Raw genomic sequence first — 24212 nt, forward strand, 5'->3', positions numbered from 1 at the left:
TACTAGAGTCTATACTTTTTCACATTAACCAAATTTATCTTTAAACACAGAAATATGAAACCAAGGTGGGAGACAAAGGAACTCAGCTCTCGGGGGGTCAGAAACAGCGCATCGCTATTGCTCGAGCACTCATCAGAAACCCTCAGATCCTGCTGTTGGATGAAGCTACATCAGCACTGGATACAGAAAGTGAAAAGGTACGGGCTTATTCTGAATTCTGAATGGGCTTATTCACATTCTGAAAGAGCCTGTGTTCTTTTACTATGAATACTTAGTATATTCACAGTCATAGAGATTGGAATGGTAGCATGAAGGAAACAGAAGGGAACACGCATTTATTAAACACCTACAGAATGCCAGGAATCATGCTAGGCACTTTGCTCATTTCATCCTAACAATAATGTTGGGAGTTAGGTGCTGTCTTAATCCTATTTTACAGTTGAAGAAACTAAGGTAGACAAGAGGCTAAGTGACTTCCCATGATCACCCAGTAAGTATCTGAATTTGAACTCAGGTTTTCCTTACTCCAGGCCCACTTCACCTCTTAGCTGCTTATAAAAGTTTAGTCTTGGGAATCAGAAAGACTTCCTGCCTACAGCACATTCTGTAGCTATAGTAACCCCGGGCCAGTTATTTAAAGACTCAGTGCCCCACCCAACTCTCTAAGACTCTACAGCTGGGTTCCCATTAATGGGAATTATTAATCTCCCTGAAGTGGTCACATTATTCAAATTTGAATGGCATATTTCCATTGGTCTAGAATCTATGACCCTATTCTATATAATTATGACTTGAAATGGTGTGAATTTGAATACATGTTACCACTTTGGGGACATTCATTATCCCAACAAGTGGGGACCTAGGCATGAGTTACAGATGTGTTGCCGCTCTTCATTGATGAAGAAACTGCTTACACCTCTACCAGGAGTTCCCTCCACTGATGGTATCAAAGGAATCTTCTTACCATTTAAAATGTTCAGTCAGTAGAACCAGGAAAATCAGAGGTTGAGAACCATAGTACCGGTAACTGACTCCTTTGCTCCTTATACAGCACGCGTAACTCCATTGCTATAAGAGTTCTACAAATTCTTCATTTCCTATTCTCAGTTGTCATATTCAACATAGGACCTAAAACTGAATACGGAGAGGATGAGACAGTCACAAAATTTCGGTCTATTTAGGATTAAGGATAGAGCAATCACTTTTGTTTTTGTTGTTATTGTTTTTTTGTTATATTTTGTGTGGGAGGGAAACCAAGTATACACAAATCTCTTGAGCTGTGTCCATAACTTGCAAATAGCAAAGGATTATTCCAGGTTTTCAGAGAAAACTTGCTTCAAAAACCACCTGGCAGAATTGGAGCATCCAAACTCTCCTACATACTTTGCTACTAAGGCAGGCCAAAAGGTTTCCAAGAACCTTGGTTTATACATAAACAAACACAAGACAGTAGCAAATTCAGAAAACAGATATTCTAATAAATGTTTTTAATGGTAGGATGAATTCAGTAAGAGTGAGAAAGAAATATTAATATGTATGTTATGATTGCACATGTGTAACTGTATCAAATTGCTTATCATCTGAGGGAGGGAAAAGGGACAGAGGAAGAGAGAGAATTTGGAACTCAAAATTTAAAAAAAATGTTAAAAATTCTTTTCACATGCAATTGGGAAAAATAAAATATTATTTAAAAACAAAAACAAAAAAAATGTATGTTACTTGTAAAGCGATCTCTTTGCCTACCTGTTTCTTAGCTTTGTAAATTCTGCCTTACATTTCACTGACACAAAATCACAAGCAAAATACATTTTGTTAGGGAAATGAAGTGGAAAGAATATTGAAGGAGAAGGAATTTACAAGTTAGAAGTGAATTTTCTCTTACAAATAACCATGTATGTAATTACTGACTAGGTTGTCCAAGAGGCCCTGGACAAGGCCAGAGAAGGTCGTACCTGTATTGTGATTGCTCACCGCCTCTCCACCATCCAGAATGCTGACCTTATTGTGGTATTCCAGAATGGCAAGATCAAAGAACAAGGAACACACCAACAGCTGCTGGCTCTGAAAGGCATCTACTTTTCACTGGTCAATGTTCAGAGTGGGGCAAAGCGAATGTGAACTTCTTTCACTGTGCGTGTTTCATAAATTAAAAATTTCTGTATTTGGTTTTTAAAAATGGAATCATAGCCATAAACTTCTGCCATAAGTGCCAGAAAGCAAGTCCTGTAGGCTGTCTCGTCTCCTGCTGCAACTGGATCTCTGACCATAGAAGTCAGTGCCTCCAGAACAGAAGAAACAATACTTAAGGAAGATATACCAATGTCCTATGCATTATGAAATGTATGGGAGTGTTGAGGCTAGCTAGTTTTTTTTTAACACCTGTCTAAGCAATTTTATTTTTTATTTCTAGTCTCCCTCACAAAGTAGCTGACTTTTTCTTGCTCAAAAAAAAATAAGATGCTGTGACTAAAGGGTGGTAACTCCTGAAGTAACTGTTATAAAATATAAGAGCCTATAATAAAAACTGAACATTTCTTGGACTAGTATAATATTGTTCAAACCTAAACTGAGTATACCACTTCCCAATCAAAACACTTTAGATTGTGAGATAGTTGGTTCAAAATGAAAGAACCCTACTCTGCCTTTTTCTCATGCTGGATCCTACAAAGCTGTACAATCTTGTTCACTCTTGTACTTAACCCTGTTGTTTGTTACTTTTCAACTTCTGTTATTATGGCCAACTAATTGACAATCAGAAACAAAGCAAGATTCATTCATTTGTTTGGGGCCAGGAGAGAAATGCTGAATCATGGGATTGAATCTTCCTTTGGTGTATTGTTAATATTTTGCACTGCCGCTGCAAAGTGTTGTTAAAGAATTCTATTATTTTTGCACTTTGAAAAATATAAAACTGCATTATTGTTTTCATTTCAGTACTGACTTACCTTGCATGAAATCAGTTCCCTACAATGTCAACCCAAATCTACAATGTAGGAGAGTTCAGATTCTGTGAGTTCAGATGTGTTGGATTACAAGGTCTCCTCTCTCAAATTATGGTATCGTTAACCAGAAATCACAGGGCAACAATATGCAAAAAATTAGCTAGTCTAGGACGCTCTCTTAATTAGTGTTCCCTCAAGCATAATGTGATTCCCAAGTTTTATTGAGAACAACCCTGACTCAAATGAAAACCCCTCTTCTGTGATACTGGCGAGCCTCAAGATTATTAATTATGCTATCCACCAAGAAGTGCTAGTAATATTTTGAAATGTGACCACTTAATGCCCAAAGACTGCTTTATATGAAAATAATTTTAAGGGGAAAAACACAGCATTAAGATAGTGGTCTACTGAAATTCTTTCACACAAACATGGGTATTTGTATGACAACACAGAGGATCCCAGGTGAAATATTTTAAGAGATGTTTAAGACCAAGAAGACAGTGACATAGATCAGTTTTGTTAAAGCATGGCAAAACCCAAGAACAGTAGTTGGGAGGGAGGCATCACATTTTCCTCACATCCTGGCCTTCCTCCTTGTGGGTGAGTTTACAGGGTTGGACCAGATGGTCTTTCGTATGTAAGAGGGTTGATATCCCAAGGGTCAGAGAGAAAGGCTGGAGATATCTATTTTTAACATCTATATCTCCTTGGCAATCCTCTTAAACAATGAGTCATCAGTACTGTCTCACTTAAATGATATGTTAAAATTCCAGAAATGACTTAACGACTTAGTCTATCTAGTATATATTGATTACCTATTATGTTTGTAGCTAGTTTCTCAGCATTGTGGTAGGTTCTATGATAGATAAGAAGAAAGCGTGAGAGCCTATCCTTGCCCAAGATACAATCTAGTTGAAGAGACAATTAATATGCATAAAACAGCCCTGAACATTGAAGAAATTCTCAAATGCTATTAAGTCCTAAATATGTAGCATATGAGGTATTGTAGGAAAAGCACTTGATGGAGTCTGAAGACCTGCATTCAAATCCCAGCATGTACTATTTAATAGCCACATGACCTTTGAGTCTCAGGTTCCTCATTTGTAAAATGAAATATTTGGGAAAAACATTTTCTCCATTACTTGCAGCTCTGTAAGTAAACATAATCGCACACAAACTTGTTCTTCAATTCAATTATCTTGGTAGTAGGTGGTTTCTGTTGTTAAATTGTTCGGTCATGTCTGACTCTTTATGACCCCATTTATGGAGTTTTCTTGGCAAGGATACTAGAGTTTTGTTGGCCATTTCCTTCTCCAGCATTCCCCATTTTACAATGGAGGAAACTGAGGCAAGCAGATTTTGAATGATTTGCCCAGGGTCACACAGCTAGTGTCTGAGGCTGGATTTGAATTCAGGTCCTCCTGACTCCAGGCCCAGCCTTCTATCTCTTGAGCCATCTAACTGCCCTGGTAGGAGGTATGGAACTTTATGTATTGTTCAGGTACCTGGTGATATGATACTCCAAGCAGAATGAATCTTAATCTTGAGAGTCAGTGAAGAGTATTGTCCAAAAATGAGGCCTATCCTGTGCAACCTGATTGGAACTGATGTGAGGAGACTAGAGAGCAAGAAAGTACCTTTTTGATCCTGGTAGGGGTTCAGCTCAGGGAAGGAAGTGAGTCACTTTAGTTAGGATACCTGTGATTACAAAGTGGAGTGATACCCCAGGGATGGGAGATTGTGGGATTTTTAATTGACCATCATAGCTGCTGCTAAGCTTTAGAGGCTTAGGTGGGACATTCCCATTGAGCTCAGTGTTGGGCAAGCAGACAATCTTAAAATACTCTTCTTGTCAGCAGGGTCGGGGATGGGGTGCTGCGTTGTCGCCAAGACTTGAGAGATGCTTTGGCAGGACATACTCCTCCTCCCTTGTCCTGTAGCTCCCTTCTTTAGGGGTGAGTGAGAGATGGACATGTAGTATAGGGGTGAGAAAGAGTCCTTAGCACCATAAGAAAGGATGCTTCCTGCACACACAGCAGAGGATGCACCTGGTCTCTGCAGTGAATACTTTCTGTGGGCCTGGAGACATTATGCTAGAGCACAAGAGAAACCAGTACTTCAAGTGGGTAAATGTACCTTATACCTCAGGTCCCCCTGCATTCCCCTTCCCCTTCCCTTTATTTTCTCCTTCTCTTTCTCCTTCTCCTCCACCTCTTCCTCCTAAAAATTTGAGAGTGGGGGTGAGAGGGAAGAAAACAACAGAGAGAAGAAGTCTGGGCTCATCCTTTAAATAGGTGCTTGGTAATACCTTTTCTGAAAAAGGCAAGAATTTGGAAGAAGGCTGAGTAGAATCCTCTTCTGCTGAGGTATGAATCTGGGATGGAATTTTGATCCTTTTGTGAGTCCAATGAGCTCAAATTGTTAAAAATCACTTTCCCATTTTATATGATTTGTTGTTGCTGCTGTTTGGTTGTCTACTTGTTTCAGTCATATCCAGCTTTTGTGACCCCATTTGGGTTTTGAGCTTTTTTGCATATATGCTAGAGTGGTCTTCCACTTCCTTCTGTAACACATTGACAGGAGAGGAAACTGAGGCATATAGGGTTAAGTGACTTGCCCAGGGTCCCGCAGCTAGTGTCTGAGTTCAGATTTAAACTCAGAGCTTCCTGATTCCAGACCCAGCACTCTAGCTATTGTGAACTAGAAAACAGGCATTGTTTTGTCTTCCAGCATAAGAAAGATGCAAAGAACTTTTCAAAATACCCAATTTTATTAAACTTGCTCCAGTTATGACTTTATTCTTGAAAATACATGTAAATGTAATTACTCCCCTTTTAAGAAAGTGCAGGGTATCCTTTATTTTCTACTGCTTCCTTAATAGGTTATTGTGTAGATTTTTGTTTCATTGCTAAAATGTTTTGCAGATTTCCTGAATCCCATATGTAGATTGGGAAGCCACCTGTGTTCTGATGTCAAAACAGTTACCAAGCTATACTTAAAAAAAGGAAAACTAGATGAATGTTTCCAATATTTTGGAGAAATCCTCTAGGGAAGATTTATGGAAAGACCTGTGTGATTTTGAATAAGTCCCTTCTCAGGGGCCCAGTTTCCTCATCTGGAAAGTCAGAGGTTTGGGCCAGATACTAAGAGGTATTTGACTCAGTTAGTTGAACCTCAGTCATCAATCGCTTCAGAGAACGGCAAATTAAAAAATCTCTGAGATACCACCTCACACCTGTCAGACTGGCTAATATGACAAAAAAAGGAAAACGATAAATGTTAGAGTGGATGTGGGAAAATTGGGATACGAATGCATTGTTGGTGGAGTTGTGAAATGATCCAACCATTCTGGAGAGCAATTTGGAACTGCACCCAAAGGGTAAACAAACTTTTATGTATGCATGCCCTTTGATCCAGCAATACCCCTAGTAGGTCTGTATCCCAAAGAGATGACAAAAAACGGAAAAGGACCAAGGTGTGCAAAAATATTTATAGCAGACCTTTATGTGGTGGCAAAATATTGGAAATTGAGGGGATGCCCATTATTTGGGGAATGGCTAAACAAGCTGTGGTATATGAATGTAATGGAATACTAGTGTGCAATAACAAATGATGAACATGCAGATTTCAGAAAAACCTGGAAAGACTTGTACAAATTGACGCAAAGTGAAATGAGCAGAACCAGGAAAACAACATACACAATATCAGCAACATTGTGTGATGATAACTATGAATGACCCAGCTCTTCTCAGCAACACAAAGATCTAAGACAAGTACAAAGGGCTTACGAATGAAAATGTTATCCACATCCAGATAAAGAACTAAAGGACTCTGAGCGCAGATCAAAGCATACATTTACTTTACTTTATTATTTTTCGTGTTTTTTCCCTTTTGATCTGTTTCTTCTTTCACAACTGTGGAAATATACTTACATGATAGCACATGTATAACCTATATTGAATTGCCTACCACTTTAGAAAGAAGGGAAGTGAGGGAAGAAGGAAGAAAAATTTGGAAATCAAAATTTCATAAAAAATGAATGCTAAAAATTGTCTCGACATGTAATTGGGAAAAAAATAAAATACTATTTAAAAAAAAAGATGGATAAGAAGGTGAAGAGGGGAATAGAACAGTATGTCCCTTTTGACCAGGGAGTTGGGAAAGGGCAGAGCATGCCAAAGTGACAGAGAATAATTGAATTAAAGCCAAAGAGCAGCCCAGTTTGGCTGAAGTATAGAGTAGGGGAGTAGTAATAAACATTACTGAGAAGGTAGGCTGGCCAAAGATTGTAGAAGGCCCTGAAAGGTAGGCAAAGGCATTTTAAGTTTACTTTGTGGGCAGCTGAAAGTCGTTGAAGACCTCTGTGCTGAGGAATGATATGCCCAAACCTAGGCAATACTTTCAGACTCTTAAGTTATAGTGCTGCAGATCTGCAGTGGTAGAAAGGAGTTTTTGCACCAGGTGTTCCCTATGCTGCTTAAATCATAGGCTTAGAGCACATGCCTGTAATTATAGCTGCTGAGGATCATGTAGCATGCAAGAATCAAACAAAAACTTAAAGCACTATATAGAACCTATTAGCATTATTCTACCTTAGTCATACCACACTCTCTCTGGGTTTCTCAGCAAATTTAAAGTTTTCTATCAGCAAAACATGGAAAATTATTTACATTTCTCTTGGGAGCTATGTGATGAAAAAAATACTCAAAAAAGTATAAAACTCTAATTTGAAATTCTTGATCCAAAGCAGATATGTGAGGGAAAATAGCTAAATTGGTTATTAATCATGGAATGGCATTTTCTCCCAAAATGGATCCATTTCAAACATTTAACATCATTTACTGAATTACATTAAGCAAATAAAACATGGTTGTTAATGCACATGAAAAACACTTTTTTTTTTTACTTAATCTGTTGTTGTTCAGTCTTTTCGGTTGTATCCAAATCTATGTAACCCTATTTGGGGTTTTCTTTGCAAAGATACTGGAGTGGTTTGCCATCAACTTCCAACTCATTTTACAGATGAGGAAACTGAGGCAAACAGGGTTAAGTGACTTGCCCAGGGCAACACAGCTAGTAAGTATCTGAGGCCACATAGAACTCAGGTCTTCCTGACTCCAGCACCAATGCTCTATCCACTTCACCACCTCACTGCCCTTAATTAATAGTAACAGGTAGTATTTATATCATGCTTTAAGGTTTGCAAAGCGCTGTACAAATATTACTCGTTTTATATTTGTAATATACAAGATACTGTCTCCTGGAGACTCAAAAGAATATATAGATTATTTTCCCTTTTCTTTAAAAGGGCTAGAGTAAGCAGAACAGTGGAAATTGCAGTAGAATGGGTGTTCAAAAATCCCAAGATCCCTTGATCAAATTAGTAATACCTGCTCTTTAAAGCGAATTTTTAAAACTTCCACTAAATTAAAAATTCTAAAACTTAAGACAGTGACAAAAGAATTTAATACTTTAGTTCCATGGAGTTCTAAAAGGCAGGGAGGAAGGAAGGAAGGAAGGATAGATAGATAGGTGGATGGATAAGCTTGGTATTATAAAGGATGATGTCCAAGCCTTATAGGAATTGCTGACTGGCCTCACAACCTCTCCATGGGTGGGGAATCTGCGGCCTTGAGACCAAATGCTCTAGGTCCTCAAGTGCATTCCTTTGATTGAATCAAACTACACAGAACTAATCCCCCTAATAAAAGGATTTGTTCTGAAAAACTTGGACTCAGTCAAAAGGCCACACCCAGAGACCTAGAAGGCCACATGTGTCCTCAAGGCTGCAGGTTCTCCACCCCTGCTTGACCAAGAACTTTCTTCTTATTTTATTTTTACTTTTACTGATTTTTAAATTACTTTGAATTACTGAACATCCTGACCTTCTTTGTCTCTCAGCCTGCTGGCTGACCCCTTCCTGGGTTTCAAAAATCTTCAACACTGTCATCACTCACTCCTTTTGACTTATTTTCTATAGCTTGTATCATGTCCTGTTTTCTGGTTAAAATATTCATTCTTTATTCATTGTCTTCTTCCTATCACAACTCAGTCCAAGTTGACAAATGTGTACGTATTCACTGATTTGGGAAAAGAGTGGTATGCAGAAGATGATAAAAAATACATACAAAACTACATGATACAGATCTGATGGTACCCAAACTACTTGAGCTACTGTTTCACGTACTGTCCTCATGCCTTATGTTGTCCCCTGTCCCTGTTCCTTAAGAGCAGGCCATATTAGAATCAGTTGAAAGAATTAGGTATGTTTAACCTAGATTAAAGAAAATTTATGGGGGGGCATGGTAACTCTATTTAAGTATTTTAATGGGGCGGGGGGAGAGCCAAGATGGCGGCTGGTAAGCAGGGACTAGTGTGAGCTCCGTACTGAGTCCCTCCAAAAACCTATAAAAAATGGCTCTGAACCAATTCTAGAACGGCAGAACCCACAGAACAGCAGAGGGAAGCAGGGCTCCAGCCCAGGACAGCCTGGATGGTCTCTGAGTGAGGTCTATCCCACACGGAGCTGGGAGCTGGGAACGGAGTGGAGCAGAGCCCAGCCTGAGCAGCGTGGAACAACCAAACTTGGAGTCGGGCGGATGGGGCCCCTAGCGCCCTGAATATGTGAGCTGCGGCAGTTACCAGACTCCTCAACCCACAAACACCAAAGACTGCGGAGAAGGTTAGTGGGAAAAGCTGCGGGAGTGGAAGGAGTTCCCGGTTCGGCTTCCAGCCCCAGGGGCAGCGGAGGTGGGGCAGCTACAGTTGCTGCTGCTTCTGGCCCCAGGCCCACCTGGTGGGAGGAGTTAAGTGGCAGATCAGAGCAGGAGTGCACAGCCTGCTAAAGATCTAAGCCCAGCCCGGGCTGGGGGTTCTTGGGGAAGGAGGAGTGCTGGTGTGACAGAGCTGGCACCTCCCCCCCAAACGTGGAACATAGAACTCGTTAGTCTACAAGCAGTCATACCCCGCTGAAAAACTCAAGGGTCAAGTTAGTTGGTTGGGAATATGGCCAGGCAGCGAAAGCACACCCAGATTCAGTCTCAGACTTTGGGTTCTTTCTTTGGTGACAAAGAAGACCAAAACATACAGCCTAAAGAAGACAACAAAGTCATAGAGCCTACATCAAAAGCCTCCAAGAAAAACATGAACTGGTCCCAGGCCATGGAAGAGCTCAAAAAGGATTTGGAAAAGCAAGTTAGAGAAGTAGAGGAAAAATTGGGAAGAGAAATGAGAAGGATGTGAGAAAACCATGAAAAACAAGTCAATGACTTGCTAAAGGAGGCCCAAAAAAATACTGAAAAATACACTGAAGAAAACAACACCTTAAAAAACAGACTAACTCAAATGGCAAAAGAGCTCCAAAAAGCCAATGAGGAGAAGAATACCTTGAAAGGCAGAATTAGCCAAATGGAAAAGGAGGTCCAAAAGACCACTGAAGAAAATACTACTTTAAAAATTAGATTGGAGCAAGTGGAAGCTAGTGACTTTATGAGAAATCAGGATATTATAAAACAGAACCAAAGGAATGAAAAAATGGAAGACAATGTGAAATATCTCATTGGAAAAACCACTGACCTGGAAAATAGATCCAGGAGAGATAATTTAAAAATTATTGGACTACCTGAAAGCCATGATCGAAAAAAGAGCCTAGATACCATCTTTCAAGAAATTATCAAGGAGAACTGCCCTGATATTCTAGAGCCACAGGGAAAAATAGAAATTGAAAGAATCCATCGATCGCCTCCTCAAATAGATCCCAAAAAGAAATCTCCTAGGAATATTGTCGCCAAATTCCAGAGCTCCCAGATCAAGGACAAAATACTGCAAGCAGCCAGAAAGAAACAATTTGAGTATTGTGGAAACCCAATCAGAATAACCCAAGATCTGGCAGCTTCTACATTAAGAGATCGAAGGGCTTGGAATGCGATATTCCGGAGGTCAATGGAGCTAGGATTAAAACCAAGAATCACCTACCCAGCAAAACTGAGTATCATGCTCCAAGGCAAAATATGGATTTTCAATAAAATAGAGGACTTTCAAGCTTTCTCAGTGAAAAGACCAGAGCTGAATAGAAAATTTGACTTTCAAACACAAGAATCAAGAGAAGCGTGAAAAGGTAATCAAGAAACGGAAATTGCAAGGGACTTACTAAAGTTGAACTGTTTTGTTTACATTCCTACATGGAAAGATGATGAGTAGGATTCATGAGACCTCAGTATTAGGGTAGCTGAAGGGAATATGCATATATATATATATATTTATGTATATGTATTAGTGAATGTGTATGTATGTATATACCTATGTGTGTATGTATGTATGTATGTATATGTGTGTATATGTATGTGTATATATATATATATATATATGTAAAAGAGAGAGAGCAGATACAGGGTGAGTTGAAGATGAAGGGAAGATATCAAAAGAAATAAAATGAAATTAAGGGATGAGAGAGCAACATACTGAGAGAAGAAGATAGGGTGAGATAGAATGGGATGGATTATCTTGCATAAAGGTGGCAAGAGGAAGCAGTTCTGTGGGAGAAGAGGAGAGGGTAGTTGAGGGGGGAATGAGTGAACCTTGCTCTCATTGGATTTGGCCTGAGGAGGGAATACCATACATACTCTTTTGGGTATCTTACCCCACAGGAAAGAAGAGGGAGGAAGATAAAAAAAAACAAAAGGGGGGGGGGATGATGGAGGGGAGGGCAGATGGGGGTGGAGGTAATCAAAACAAACACTTTGGAAAGGGGACAGGGTCAAGGGAGAAAATTCAATAAAGCGGAATGGGTTGGGAAGTAGCAAAATGAAGTTAGTCTTTCACAACATGAGTAGTGTGGAAGGGTTATACATAATGATACACATGTGGCCTAGGTTGAATTGCTCGACTTCTTAGGGAGGGTGGGTGAGAAGGGAAGAGGGAAGAGAATTTGGAACTAAAAGTTTTAAAAACAGATGTTCAAAAACAAAAAAAAAAGTTTTTGCATGCAACTAAAAAATAAGATACACAGGCAATGGGGCGTAGAAATTTATCTTGCCCCACAAGAAAGGAAGGGAAAAGGGGATGAGAGGAGAGGGGGGTGATAGAGGGGAGGGCTGACTGGGGAGCAGGGCAACCAGAATATGTGCCATCTTGGAGTGGGGGGGAGGGTAGAAATGGGGAGAAAATTTGTAATTCAAACTGTTGTGAAAATCAATGCTGAAAACTAAATATGTTAAATAAATTAAATTAAATTAAATTAAATTAAATTAAGTATTTGAATGACTGTCATGTTGAAGGGGAAGATTAGATTTATTTTGCTTAGCCCAAAAAGTCAGAACTAATAGTCATAGGTGAAACAAAATAGTCCCTAGACTTAAAACCTTACATTCTACTAAATTGAGGGTGGGGGAGAAGGGGAAAGAGAGACATTTGGTTTTTTTTTTTGTTTTTTGGCAGGGCAATTGGGGTTAAGTGACTTTCCCAAGGTCACACAGCTAGTACATGTGTCAAGTGTCTGAGGCTAGATTTGAACTCAGGTCCTCCTGACTCTAGGGCCAGTGCTCTACTCACTGTGCCATGTAGCTGCCCCAAGAGAGACATTTGTACACAGATTAGTATATACAAAGTAATAGAGAGTAATTTCAAAAGGGAGACAGCACTAATACCTGGGGGAAGAGTAGGGAGGGAGAACAGTATGTTGGAGGTGGTACCTGACTGGTGTTTTGAAGAAAGATAGAGATTCTAAGGGGCAAAGGACAGAAGGTGAGACATGGGGACATTTCAGATGTGGAGGCAGCCTCAATAAAGGCCAGGGGTGTAAGATGGAATGTCATGGACAGGAAATGGTCTGTACTATACAATGTGCCAGTTTGACTGGAATATATGTGAAAGGGATTGACATGAAATAAGACCAGAAAATAGGTAGAATCCAGATTTTAAGTTTAAAAATTTAAATTTACATCTAGGTCTGACATTTAAATGTCCAAGCAAAAATCTTATATTTTATCCTTAGAGGTGATATGGAGCCAGTAAAGATTTTTGAGAAGGGGAGTGGCAAGATCAGATCTATATATTTTTGGAATCAATTTGGCAGTTAATGGAATGGAGTGGGGAAATATGGAATTATTTCAGGTTTTTCAATCATCCAGGTGAGAAGTGATGAGGCCCTGAAGTAGGGTCATAGCTGCATGGGTAAAAAGAAGGAAGAGATTTAAAAATTTTTGTGGTACTAGAGTCAACAATATTTGGCAACTGCTTGGATGGGAGAGGTGATGAATCAATCAATTGATAAGTATTCACTTGGTACCCTATTATGTATGTATCAGGCACTGTGCTAGGTTCTTACAATGAATGAAATAATTTCTACCTCCAACAAGCTTACATTCTAACAAGAGAAACAATAAATATATAGAGACAAATAGATACAATAGAATATAAATGCATACAAATAGTATCTAAGTTGGTGAATACAAGGTCCTTTGGGAGGAAGGATACTAGAAGTGGAGGGGATGGAAAAGATGATAAAGGTCATCAACCTGAATCATTGGTAAGATGGTATTGTCCTCAAAAGAAATATGGATGTTGGGAACCTAGTTAGAAGTTAGGAGGGTTTGAGGCAGGGTGTTTTGGAAATTCTGGCATAGAAGTAGAAAAAAATGTCCAGTGGGCAATTGGTAGTGTAGAACTGGAATTCAGAAGAGATTAGTAACACACACATACAAACACACACACACACATATGGAGAGAAAGAGAAAGAGAGAGAGAGACAGACAGACAGACAGAGAGACAGAGAGAGAGAGAGACGGATAGAAAAGGGCCCAGGAAAGAGTTTTGTCAAGATTATATTTAATTCAATAAATATGTTAAGTATCTACTATGTAGAGCAGTGCTAGGAACTTGATGTTCTCTTCAATATGCTCTATGCTTTCTTTATCTACAGAACAATAGCAGCTAACATACGCATACATACACTACCATACATATACACACAAACATATATGTGTATATGTTAATGTATCTGCATGTATATATACACACATACACACATATATATTTAAGATTTGCCAAGTGCTTTACATTTATTTACATTTTTTTTACATTTATTTCATTTGATCCTCACAACTACCCTGTGAAATTAGTGCTAATATTATGCCCATTCTGATGTTTCTGTTGTTCGGTAATTTCAGTCATGTCTGACTTGGCAAAGATACTGGAGTGGTTTGCCATTTCCCTCTCCAGCAAATTTTAGACATGGGGAAACTGAGGCAAACAGGGTTAAGTGACTTGCCCAGAAACACACAGCTAATAAGTTTCTGAGGTCAAATTTGAACTCAGGTCTTCCTGACTCCAGGCCCAGTTGCTCTATCCCCTGTGCCACCTAGACGTCCTTAAGCCCATTTTTCAGACAAAGAAACATGTCCAGAAAGTTTAAGTGACTTGGCAAAAGGTCACAGAACTCATTAGTGGCAGAACTGGATCTAGAACCCAGGTCTCCTGATTCCAGACCTTTTTCTGCCATTACCTGGCTCTCAAATCACTGAATCACCTTGTAATAGAACAGATAACTCATTAGGAGGCTCTAACAATGGAGCTTTCTAAGGCAAGAGGCACAGACAAAACATTTGTTTTGTTTATTCTGCTCCACTTAAATCAAGAACTAACAGGTCAGATACTTTTTTAAACGGCCTAAATGGCTCTCTGGAACTTGCTCAGGGCTATCAGGACCTTTGGGAAATGGGTCTAATTTGTGGAGATGTACCATGAAGACATTTCAAATATACCATCAACTCTGTTCTATTTAGAGTAATGAGAGAAAAGATTTGGCAAGTTTGCCCCCAATGAATAATCAATGTAACATGCAAGCCCTCGACTCAATCCAATAAATCACTTATTAAGGGCCTACTACAAACTAATATATACATATAAAAATATATGGTATATATACATACCATAATACTTAAGCTGTATGTAAATTTCTAACAAAAAAGATACTTGTTTCAATTTTTAGTTGTTCAGCAGAACACATTATAATTAGCACACAATATAAACACATAAATACGAATTCTCTTTTGCTCCTCCCACTTGGAAAGTGCCTAATATAATTCCTAAAAACATTTCAGAGTGATTCATTAAAATTTCTCCATCTCTTTCTTTTCTAATCATGCTCCCAATGAAGGTATTAACCAATAGCCAAAAAGTTCAAGGGCAGAAAACAGAGGCTAGGAACAAAGACAAAACATCCCCAGATTAATCAAGACTGGTTGGACCTTTTAGATGGTACATGCCATAAAAGATCACCCTTAGATGCAAAGAAGAGCATTTTTTTAGCCAAAAGTCCAGTGAGAAACATAGACAGTAATATGTTCTGCTGATAATAAGCATTCAACTTGTCCATAAGTCACTTACAGTCTGAACCTTACTTCTCTATAAAATTATGGACTAGATGAGGCAGATTCTTAACCAGGGTTCTGTGAATTCAAAACAATTTTCTTGATGACTATTTCAATATAACTGGTTAAGATATAATCCTTACCTTATTGTATACATTGTAAAACTGTTTCTTATATACATTTAAATGCACATATTACCGTCTTCCATAATAGAAGAGGACCAAGATGACATCACTATGTCAAGGTCAACGTGCAGCGTGTCTGACTGAGGCCGATCTCTCCCACACACAGGTCGGGCACACATAGCCAGCATGAACATCTGGGAAGGAGATGTCTCTAAATTTGCATATCTCATTTCTTTTGAGCTACTGCAATTCTGCTTTGCTCACAGAACATAGCACCTTCTTTGATGCTGGCGTGTCATGCTGGATAGTCCTGTGCCAGCATCTCCCATGTCTCACAATCAACACCAAAGTTCTTCAGAGAGACCTTGAGAGTGTCCTTGGATGAAGAAGTTCACCAGTTTCACCAGTCTGCCAAAGGCATCTTATGGTACAAACAGGGTTAATTCATGAATAAGTGATTTCTAAGATTTCTGCTAGTAACTCACTTACAAAGTGGTTTTGAATGGCTTGAAATCAGAATTTCTCAATCCTTTTGTGTCATGGACCCCTTTGGAAGCCTGGTGAAGCCTGTGGACCCCTTCTCAAAATAGTATTTTTAAATGCATAAAATAAGATACACAGGATTATAAAAGGAACCATATTGAAGTACAGTTATCAAAATGTGTGGCTTCTTTAAAATATGTTCATGGACCTCAGGTTAAGAAAATCCTTAAATTGTTCTCCACTGGGCAGTACTGGGTTTGGCAGGTTGGCTACATGGAAGGGAAAGACACACAATGAGAAGGACCATGGGCTTTAAATCTGGCACAGTTCTTAGAGATGATTGAATTCAGTTCCCTTTTCATGTATGAGGAAACTGAGGTTAATTAATGGGTCCAGATGTGCACTAACACTGAGTAGCTGAAATAAGATTTGAACACAGATGGACAGACTCACAATCACTTGCTCTTTTCATTATACCTTGCTACATACATTATGCTCCTAATGTCACCAAGTCATAGATTATAGACCAGAAAGAACTTTTAGAGATAACATGGTACAATATTCTCATATTAAAGATGAGAAAATTAAGAGCAAGTGAGTTGTCCAAGGTCACAGTGTCAGAGATGATTCCAAACCCATAGCTTTCCCAATTCCTGTATAGGAGTTCAGGGAGCATCTTCACTAACAAAAACCCATATTTACTGAAAATTCAGTTTAAAGGACAAACACACCTCTCTGATTTAGAAAATTATTAACTTTAGGAAACAAAACACAAAGAATAAGAAAACATACAATATTCTAGAGGTCAATGGTAGACAAAGGAGATGCAATATTTTTTGCCTACACAAGGCAAATACCACATGGGAGGTGATTATCTGTAAAATGAACAGCCATTTTATATGTTATGTAAAACATACATTTGAAATAACCTAATCCTTTTTTTTCTTCACAAATTAGACAGAGAAGTACTCTTTTTTGGGGGAGGGTGGGGAGAAAATGAAGCCAGATTATGATTTCATTGATGTAGGGGAGTCCCAATGAGGTCATTTTCTCTCACAATGCACTTTGGCTCCTGCTTTGCAACGAATTACAACAATAACTCACATTTATACCGAGCTTTAAGATTTACAAAGTGCTTTACATAGCTTATCTCATTTGATCCCCACAACAACTCTATGAAGAAGTTGCTATTATCCTAGTTTTACAGGTAAGGAAACTGAAGCTGAGAGGTTAAGACTTGCCCAGGGTCACAAATGTAGCACATGTCTGAGGCAAGATTGGAACTCAGATCTTCCTGACTCTAAGTGCAGCACTCTCCAAAGCACCACCTAGCCTGCGTCTAGTAGACATAGAGGGTCTCAGGCTGGAGGCAGAGAGGTTAAGGGATATATGCCCAGGGTCTCCCAGTCAGTATTTGTCAGAGGCAGAATCCAGGTCTTCTGGATACTGAGGTTGCTTTGTCTACACTGCCTCTTACATGATGACATACATACATCAAGCACGATAACTCTTACACAGTAACTTTTAAAACTGAAAGTCACACAAGAAAGATCTACCTGGTATGGAACTAAATGGAATTACAACACTTGCATACTGAGGACATGCTCTACCTACAATCCTCCCCTACAGCATCACTAACTTCAGGACACTCAGTGGGTTTCAAGGAGAGGAAATAATTTGCCTGGGATCACATGGTGTCTGAGACAGGATTGGAACTCAGATCTTCCTCACTTTAAAGAAAAGAAAATCCACCACTCTAACCACTGCAACACCCACTCTTCATCTAAAAGACACAGAGGATCTCAGCCTGGAGGCAGAGAGAAGGAAAGGGATTTGCCCAGGGACTTCCAATGAGTCTCTGTCAAAGACAACCCTTGAATACAGACCTCCCCTCCCACCATAAAACATATCCTCAAAGTTCTGATTAAACCCGCTATATTATTACTTTCTTAAAAGCCAGTAAGGAAAAATGATAGGAATGTCACTGGGTTATTTACCACTGTCCTCCTTTCCTATGGAATAACAGTACCAAAAGTGGTTCTCTGCTCCATCTCGGGAGCACCTCTTAAATGGAAGCCGCACCCCTGTATGCACGACTGTTCCTTTTCGTCCCAACAGCCAGGACTTCATTTCTCACTCGCCACCCTATAGCTCCCCATCCCCCCCCCCTCCGCGGAGACCGAGGCCTGGGGAAGGTGAAGGTGTCTCTGGCCCTAAAGAAAGCTGTGTAGGTGTCCCCTAAGGACACACCCCGGACCATGCCAGTGTTGTGACCCTCTCTCCTGGCTCCCAGGAAGGAAGCCCGGGAAAAAACCCCGAGCCGAGAGATAGGAGAAGAGAGGTGAGAGCAGGAGGCTGCACCTTCCCCTTTCTCCTGTTCTTCCTCCCTGGAGGCCAGGTCTCCCCTGCACCTGGCCGGCGGTGCTGAGGTGGGGAGAAGGAAGGTGGGCCCAGAGGGTGCAGCAGGTAACGCAGCTTCCTAGAGGGAGGGGAGGGGAAAGGGCTACGTGAGCAGCTGGAGTAAGAAAAGCCAGCACCAGGGGACTTGGCATTCGGCAAATGAAGCCGCCCGCTGCTCCCCCCGCCTGGTCCCTGCAGAGGGATGCTCCGCGTCCTCTTCCCGAGTGGCGACGGCCTGGCGGGAGAAATCCCAGGGAGGCTTCACCTGCAGCCGGGGCTCCCCCTACCCCCGACCCTGCCTATCTTCCTCCCTGCTCCGGTCCGGCCTGGGGCTTTCTTTACCTGCACACCGTGATCAGGTTCCTTCTCTCCACTGCAGCATTGCGGGCGTTCAGGCTCTTCTTGGAGCTACTGCCGCCGCTGCCGCCGCCACGGTTCACGCTCAGCCCCCCCAGGCTCAGAGAAGCCATCGCCAGCTGCTCCCCCGCGCCCCCTTTGTCTCGAGCAGCCCCCTTCCGGTCCCTTACCCCCAGCGCTCCCGGGCCGGACTCGGCTAGCAAGGGGCGCGCGGGCTGTAGGAGGTGCGAGGCTGAGGGGGAGGGAGGCCAGAGTCTGGAAGAGGCGGGGGCCCAGCTGGCCTCCTGGCTGCAGCCTCTCTTGCCGCGGCCTCTGCCAACGCCTCGCAGCGCTATGCCCCCTCCTCCACACACGCACCACCCCCACCTTCTAGTGCGCCCCACGCACCCGAGGGGCTGGCGGCTTGACAGGTCTGCGCCCTGGCTCGTGGCTGGACACCGGGAACCCGCAGGTTCTCACGCACGCATGAACATTTCTCTCCCTCCTTCCCCTTTTCTCCTCTCCTCCCTCTCCTCTTTCTCCTCCTCTTCTTCTCCGTCTCCTCCACCTCCTCCTCCCTCTGCGGGCCGGTGGATGCGAGCCTGGGCGCAGCAGAGGGAACCTCTCACATGGGCACGTTTCACACACCGCCCCCTCTCTCCTTCCCTCCTCCCTTCAACCACCTTCCGCCTATCCATCCATCCATCCATCCATCCATCCAATCCATCCCTTTAGCCAATCAGAAGGCCCAGAAGGTGGGGCTCGCCTCCAGGACTTTTAACCAGGCGCGTTCTGAGCTACTCTGGCTCACCCGTAGCTGTCAAAGCGCTGTGCTCCAGCCCTGCCGGCCCTGCCCTAGAATCCAGGAGCAAAAACAGAGGACCCAGGAGGATGGCAGACTTAGGCTGCTGTTGTGCTTCGAATTCTGGACTTCGACCTTGGGCCAGTTCCCTGGGAAGAAGCCGGCCCAGAGCAAAACCACTGGAGTTCCTGAATAATTAGGGGAAACTGGTTAGGGTATGTGGCTAAAGAGAACAATGCCCCAGAGGGACGGCTCCCTGTATTAGCGGCTCTTTTCCCGAGGCCTTTTGATGGCTGCAGATCCTGGGGACACAAACACAACAACATTTACTGAAAGCCACCACCACCACCACCACCATCATCATCAACACCACTACCACCACCATCATCATCATCACCACCTCCATGATCCCTTACCTAGTTCTCCCTGGCTCTGGAAGTCACAGAACCTTGGGAGTGACCTTGGAGAAGTTCCCTAGGCCTCAGTATCTTCATCTGCAGAATGAAGGGGACTGGAATACATAGCCTCCAAGGGCCCTTTCAGCACTAGAGCTATGACTCTGTGATCCATTCACATAAATATTCTCATTAATATTCATTCATTCAATAAACATTTATTAAGCATTTATATCAGGTGCTAGGCTAGTCCTGGAGGTAGGCAGAAGCTGGGATGGCACATATACCATCTCATGCTCTCATGGAGATCTTGGTCTGATAAAAGGGGTATGACTCAAGCTCAGATACCCTGTAACAGGCAATATTATATGAGAAGTGCATGCATTAAATAAGACATCCCAACGACATGGGTAGAGAGCTGACCTCAGAGGGAGGAAGTTCTGGGTTCAAATTCTACCTCTTCTATATATATTGGCAAGTCACTTACCCTCTCAGTACCGCAAGTAACAGTCTGTGACTACAAATTGTAGAGAAGGTGCCAAGTTGCATTGGTAGAGGTCAGGACAGGGAGGAAATTATAGGTTAAAAAAAGTACACTACAGAATTGCAAAACAAAGGACCAGGAAGCTAGAAGGATCCCCGGATTTGGCACCAGAAGGTTTTCTTACTACCTCTTCTACTCATTAACTATGTGACTGAGCAATAATGCATTTAATTTCTCTAGACCACATTCTCTTCATCTGTAAAATGAGAGAATTGTACTAGATCAGCAGTTCTTAACCTTTTTTTGTGTCATGGACTCCTCCGGCACACTAATGAAACCTCAGGATCCCTTTTCAGCTAGTTGGTGAATCTCTCTCCCTTTTCAGCAGTGGATGGAACTGGGTCTGGATTAAGGAGACCCTTCAGCTTCAGATACTGGCTGTGTGATTCTGAGCAAGTCATCTATTCTCTGGCTGCCTTAGTTTCTTCATCAGTACCATTGGGAGAATAATAGCACCAACCTCCCAGGATTGTTGTGAGGATAAGATGGAAAATATTTCTGAATATTTATTTATTTACATTCATAAAGTATTTACAAATATTAAAGTGCTATACATTTATATATATATTTATAAAGTGCTATATATTTATATTGCCATAAGAAAATGCTAGTTTTTATTATTCTCAGAAGAACATTTTTAAGGGCATAAAATAGGTAAGATTCCAAGATATATCAATTACATTGTAATTTTTTGCATCTAAGTTCTATAAATTCACCACTTGGAGGTTCATTACTTAAGGGGGTTCCAGCTCAAGAACCCCTGAAATGAACTCCAAGTTTCCCTATAGGTATAAATTAAGTGTTCCTCTGGTCATATTATTCTGGCAGAGATTTAAAGGATACTTTAGCATCTGGTAGCTAGTATCTCCAAAACTAGCTAGCTGGCAAGTCTAATAGCATATATTAAAGACCTAATATGTGCCAGACACTATGTCAAGGGCGGTAAAAGCCAAGAAAGGAAAAAAAAAACCCAAACCAAGAAACCAAAACAAACAAAACCCCACAGTCTCTGTTCTCAAGGCACTCACATTCTAATGGGAGAGACAACATGCAAACTATACTCATATAAAATACAGAGAGAGTAAATGGAAGCTAGTCTCACAGGGAAAGCATTAGCAGTAAGACCACAGTTGCTTGCTGCATCCCTGGCATCAAGTTGTTTTTCAGTTGTTTCAGTTGTATCCAATTCTTTATGATCCTCTATGGGATTTTAAACAGGGTTAAGCCTTTTCAGCAGAGCAGAACTTGCCCAAGCTTTCACTGATGACATAGCCTTTAGAATGAAGGGTCATCTCCATGTCACAATGAGACACTGGGACAGGACTTTATCGGGTGATTTTTTTTCATTAATCATTTCATACTATAGTCCTTGTTATCAATGTTCTATGACTGCTAGGTTATTTCTATTTCCGGTTATAAATTTTCTGACAAGGAAGTGAGTCATCGAAATAATCTTAACAATATCTCTTAATAAAAGTATAATTATAATTTTAGAGTTACCTCTATGCTAAGAGTTGGCAGGGGATCTGTGGATACATTTCAGGGGGGTATTATGAACTTGGGTGGGAACAAATTGCATCTCTATTAATTTTCTGGGGTTTTTTTACAATTATTTATTTGTTATTAATTATATTTTTATTTGTTTATTAAATTGTACCTTTCTCAAACTGTCTGCTTCAGTTTCTTCATCTGTAAAATTGAGATAATGATAGCTTCCACCTCCAGGGTTGTTGTAAGAATAAAATGAGAAAATATTTGTAAAGCACTTTGCAAACTTTGAAGTATTATGCTAGCTAGTCTTATAACAATGTTTTAAATGCATAAAACAAAATAGGTATGATTACAAATGCTAATTATATTGGAATAAAGATGCAATTTTTTTTCTTTAAACAAATTCCAGCATTTCCTTCAATTACGTAAAAATATGATCCTGAGAAGGGGTCCATAGTTTTCACCAGACTCCCAAAGGCGTCCATGACAAGGAAAAAAAAAAGTCAAGAATCCCTACTCTATGTTTTCTTTCCCAAGTTTGTTATTAATAAAAAAAAACCTATAGACAAGGTTTTTGCAAACAAATCAATTGTGATAAAATAATTTGAAATCCTAAGGGTTTTTTTCCATTAACTTTTCATTCTTATCCTATACAATGACTGAAAGTATGGCTTGGGCAAAAGAAAGTTAACATCAGAGTTCAAGTCCTTCCACTGACACATTGTGGGTTTGTTGTTATTTAGTTATTTCAGTTGTGTTTCACTCTTCATGACCCTATTTGGAGTTTTCTTGGTAAAGATATTAGAGTGGTTTGCCATTTGCTTCCCCAGCTCATTTTACAGATGAGGACACTGAAGCAACAGGATTAAGTGACTTGCCCAGGGTCACATGGCTAGTAAGTATCTGAGGCCGGATTTGAACTCAGGTCTTTCTGACTCCAGGCTTGGAGCTTTATCCATTGCACCACCCAGGTGCCCCCAGACTTATTATGTGACCCTGGGGAAATCATTACTTCTCAGGGCTCTAAGCAGTTCTCTAAGACTATTAAAGTGGAAAAGCACTCTAAAAGGATATTCCTCCTGTGGGAAATACAAATATTTTAATGAAATCAATGAATTATCACGTGAATAAAAAGATTAATAATAATAGTTAACATATATATAACACCTACCATGTAACAGGCACTGTGCTAAGTGTTTATAAATGTTATCAAACATTATCTCATTTGATCCTTTATAACAGTCTTTGAGGTAGGTGCTGTTATTATCCCCATTGTGTAATTGAGGAAATAAAGGCAAATATAGGTTAAATGACTTGCCCAGGGTAACACTGCTAGGAAGTATTTGAGGCCAGACTTGAATTCAGGTCTTCCTGATTCCATCCCAGTGCTCTAGCTACTACACCAGCTAGCTGCCTGTTGGTACATTTATGACATATCAGTGTACTTGACCATAAAGATTGCCCATCCACTTTGCAATTTTGCTTCTGGAGATGAGGTTTTCTCTCTTAGGAGCTACAGTTTGGCAATTGGCTTTACCTGTTCTTGCCTCTCAAACCGTTTGATTTCAGGTCCAACAAAGAATAAATAGTAAAAAGAAAATGGATGGGTATTTTGGCTGGCTTGGTGATCTCAACAGAACTATTATCATCATTCGTAATTGCATTAGTGAAAGGAAATGTAAAGCAGTATTGAATTTGTCTTCCTGACTCCAAGCTCAGCCCTTGAAGCACCATGCCACCTAGCTGATATTTTAGTTAAAGCAATGCAATCCAATATTCTCTATTATTTTTAAAAATCTTGATCTAAAATTTTGTGAAATGACAAGTCAATGGACTGGTTCTACATTCAATTTATTTTGACATTCTATTTAAATGGCTGTCATAGTTGAAAATAAGCCTTCACAAAGATATGAATCCTACTGGAAGCAATGATCATTGACTGCCCTCACGAAATCATGATACTAATTTGTCAATCGCATTTATTCATTATTCTAAGGTCATTGTTGAAATTTGGCTAGTAAACTTCCATCTTCCTTATGTGAATCCACTATTTTCTTGCAAATTAATAAGATGTTGCATTTCTATCCTTTTAACAAACATATTCAATACCCACTGAATATCTTGGTTTGGAAATTTTATAATCAGGTTATAAGATTCTAATTCTATGGTTTTAAATGTGTTGACATAAGAATTTTTGTGGATGGCCTAGATAGTTTTTAGCAAGAAAAGCTAAAAGTTTTTCAAATGCCTTGCTAATCATGATGGCTTCATACTCTCATTAGCTAATATCAAGAGTCATAAGATACACTTAGAAAGAGATTCATTG

The 24212-nt window shown here is 40.4% G+C and overlaps 1 protein-coding gene across 5 annotated transcripts in view; it reads left to right on the top strand.

Moving 5' to 3' along the window:
- The window catches only part of LOC118849937 (ATP-dependent translocase ABCB1-like), a 496364-nt gene that overhangs the window by 199386 nt on the left and 272766 nt on the right, over positions 1–24212 (top strand). For 4 of the 5 annotated variants that reach the window (XM_036759036.1, XM_036759039.1, XM_036759038.1 and 1 more), the window contains 2 exons: positions 51–197; positions 1912–2933. The exons of the other annotated variant lie outside the window; for it this stretch is intronic. In XM_036759036.1, coding sequence (XP_036614931.1) covers positions 51–197; positions 1912–2118 — 354 coding nt within the window. In that variant the 3' untranslated portion in view covers positions 2119–2933. Of the gene's footprint in view, positions 1–50; positions 198–1911; positions 2934–24212 lie in introns of those variants that run through there. 5 annotated transcript variants of the gene reach the window in all.

Source organism: Trichosurus vulpecula, chromosome 5, assembly GCF_011100635.1.
Source record: "Trichosurus vulpecula isolate mTriVul1 chromosome 5, mTriVul1.pri, whole genome shotgun sequence".
In the NCBI taxonomy this organism is placed as follows: Eukaryota; Metazoa; Chordata; class Mammalia; order Diprotodontia; family Phalangeridae; genus Trichosurus; species Trichosurus vulpecula.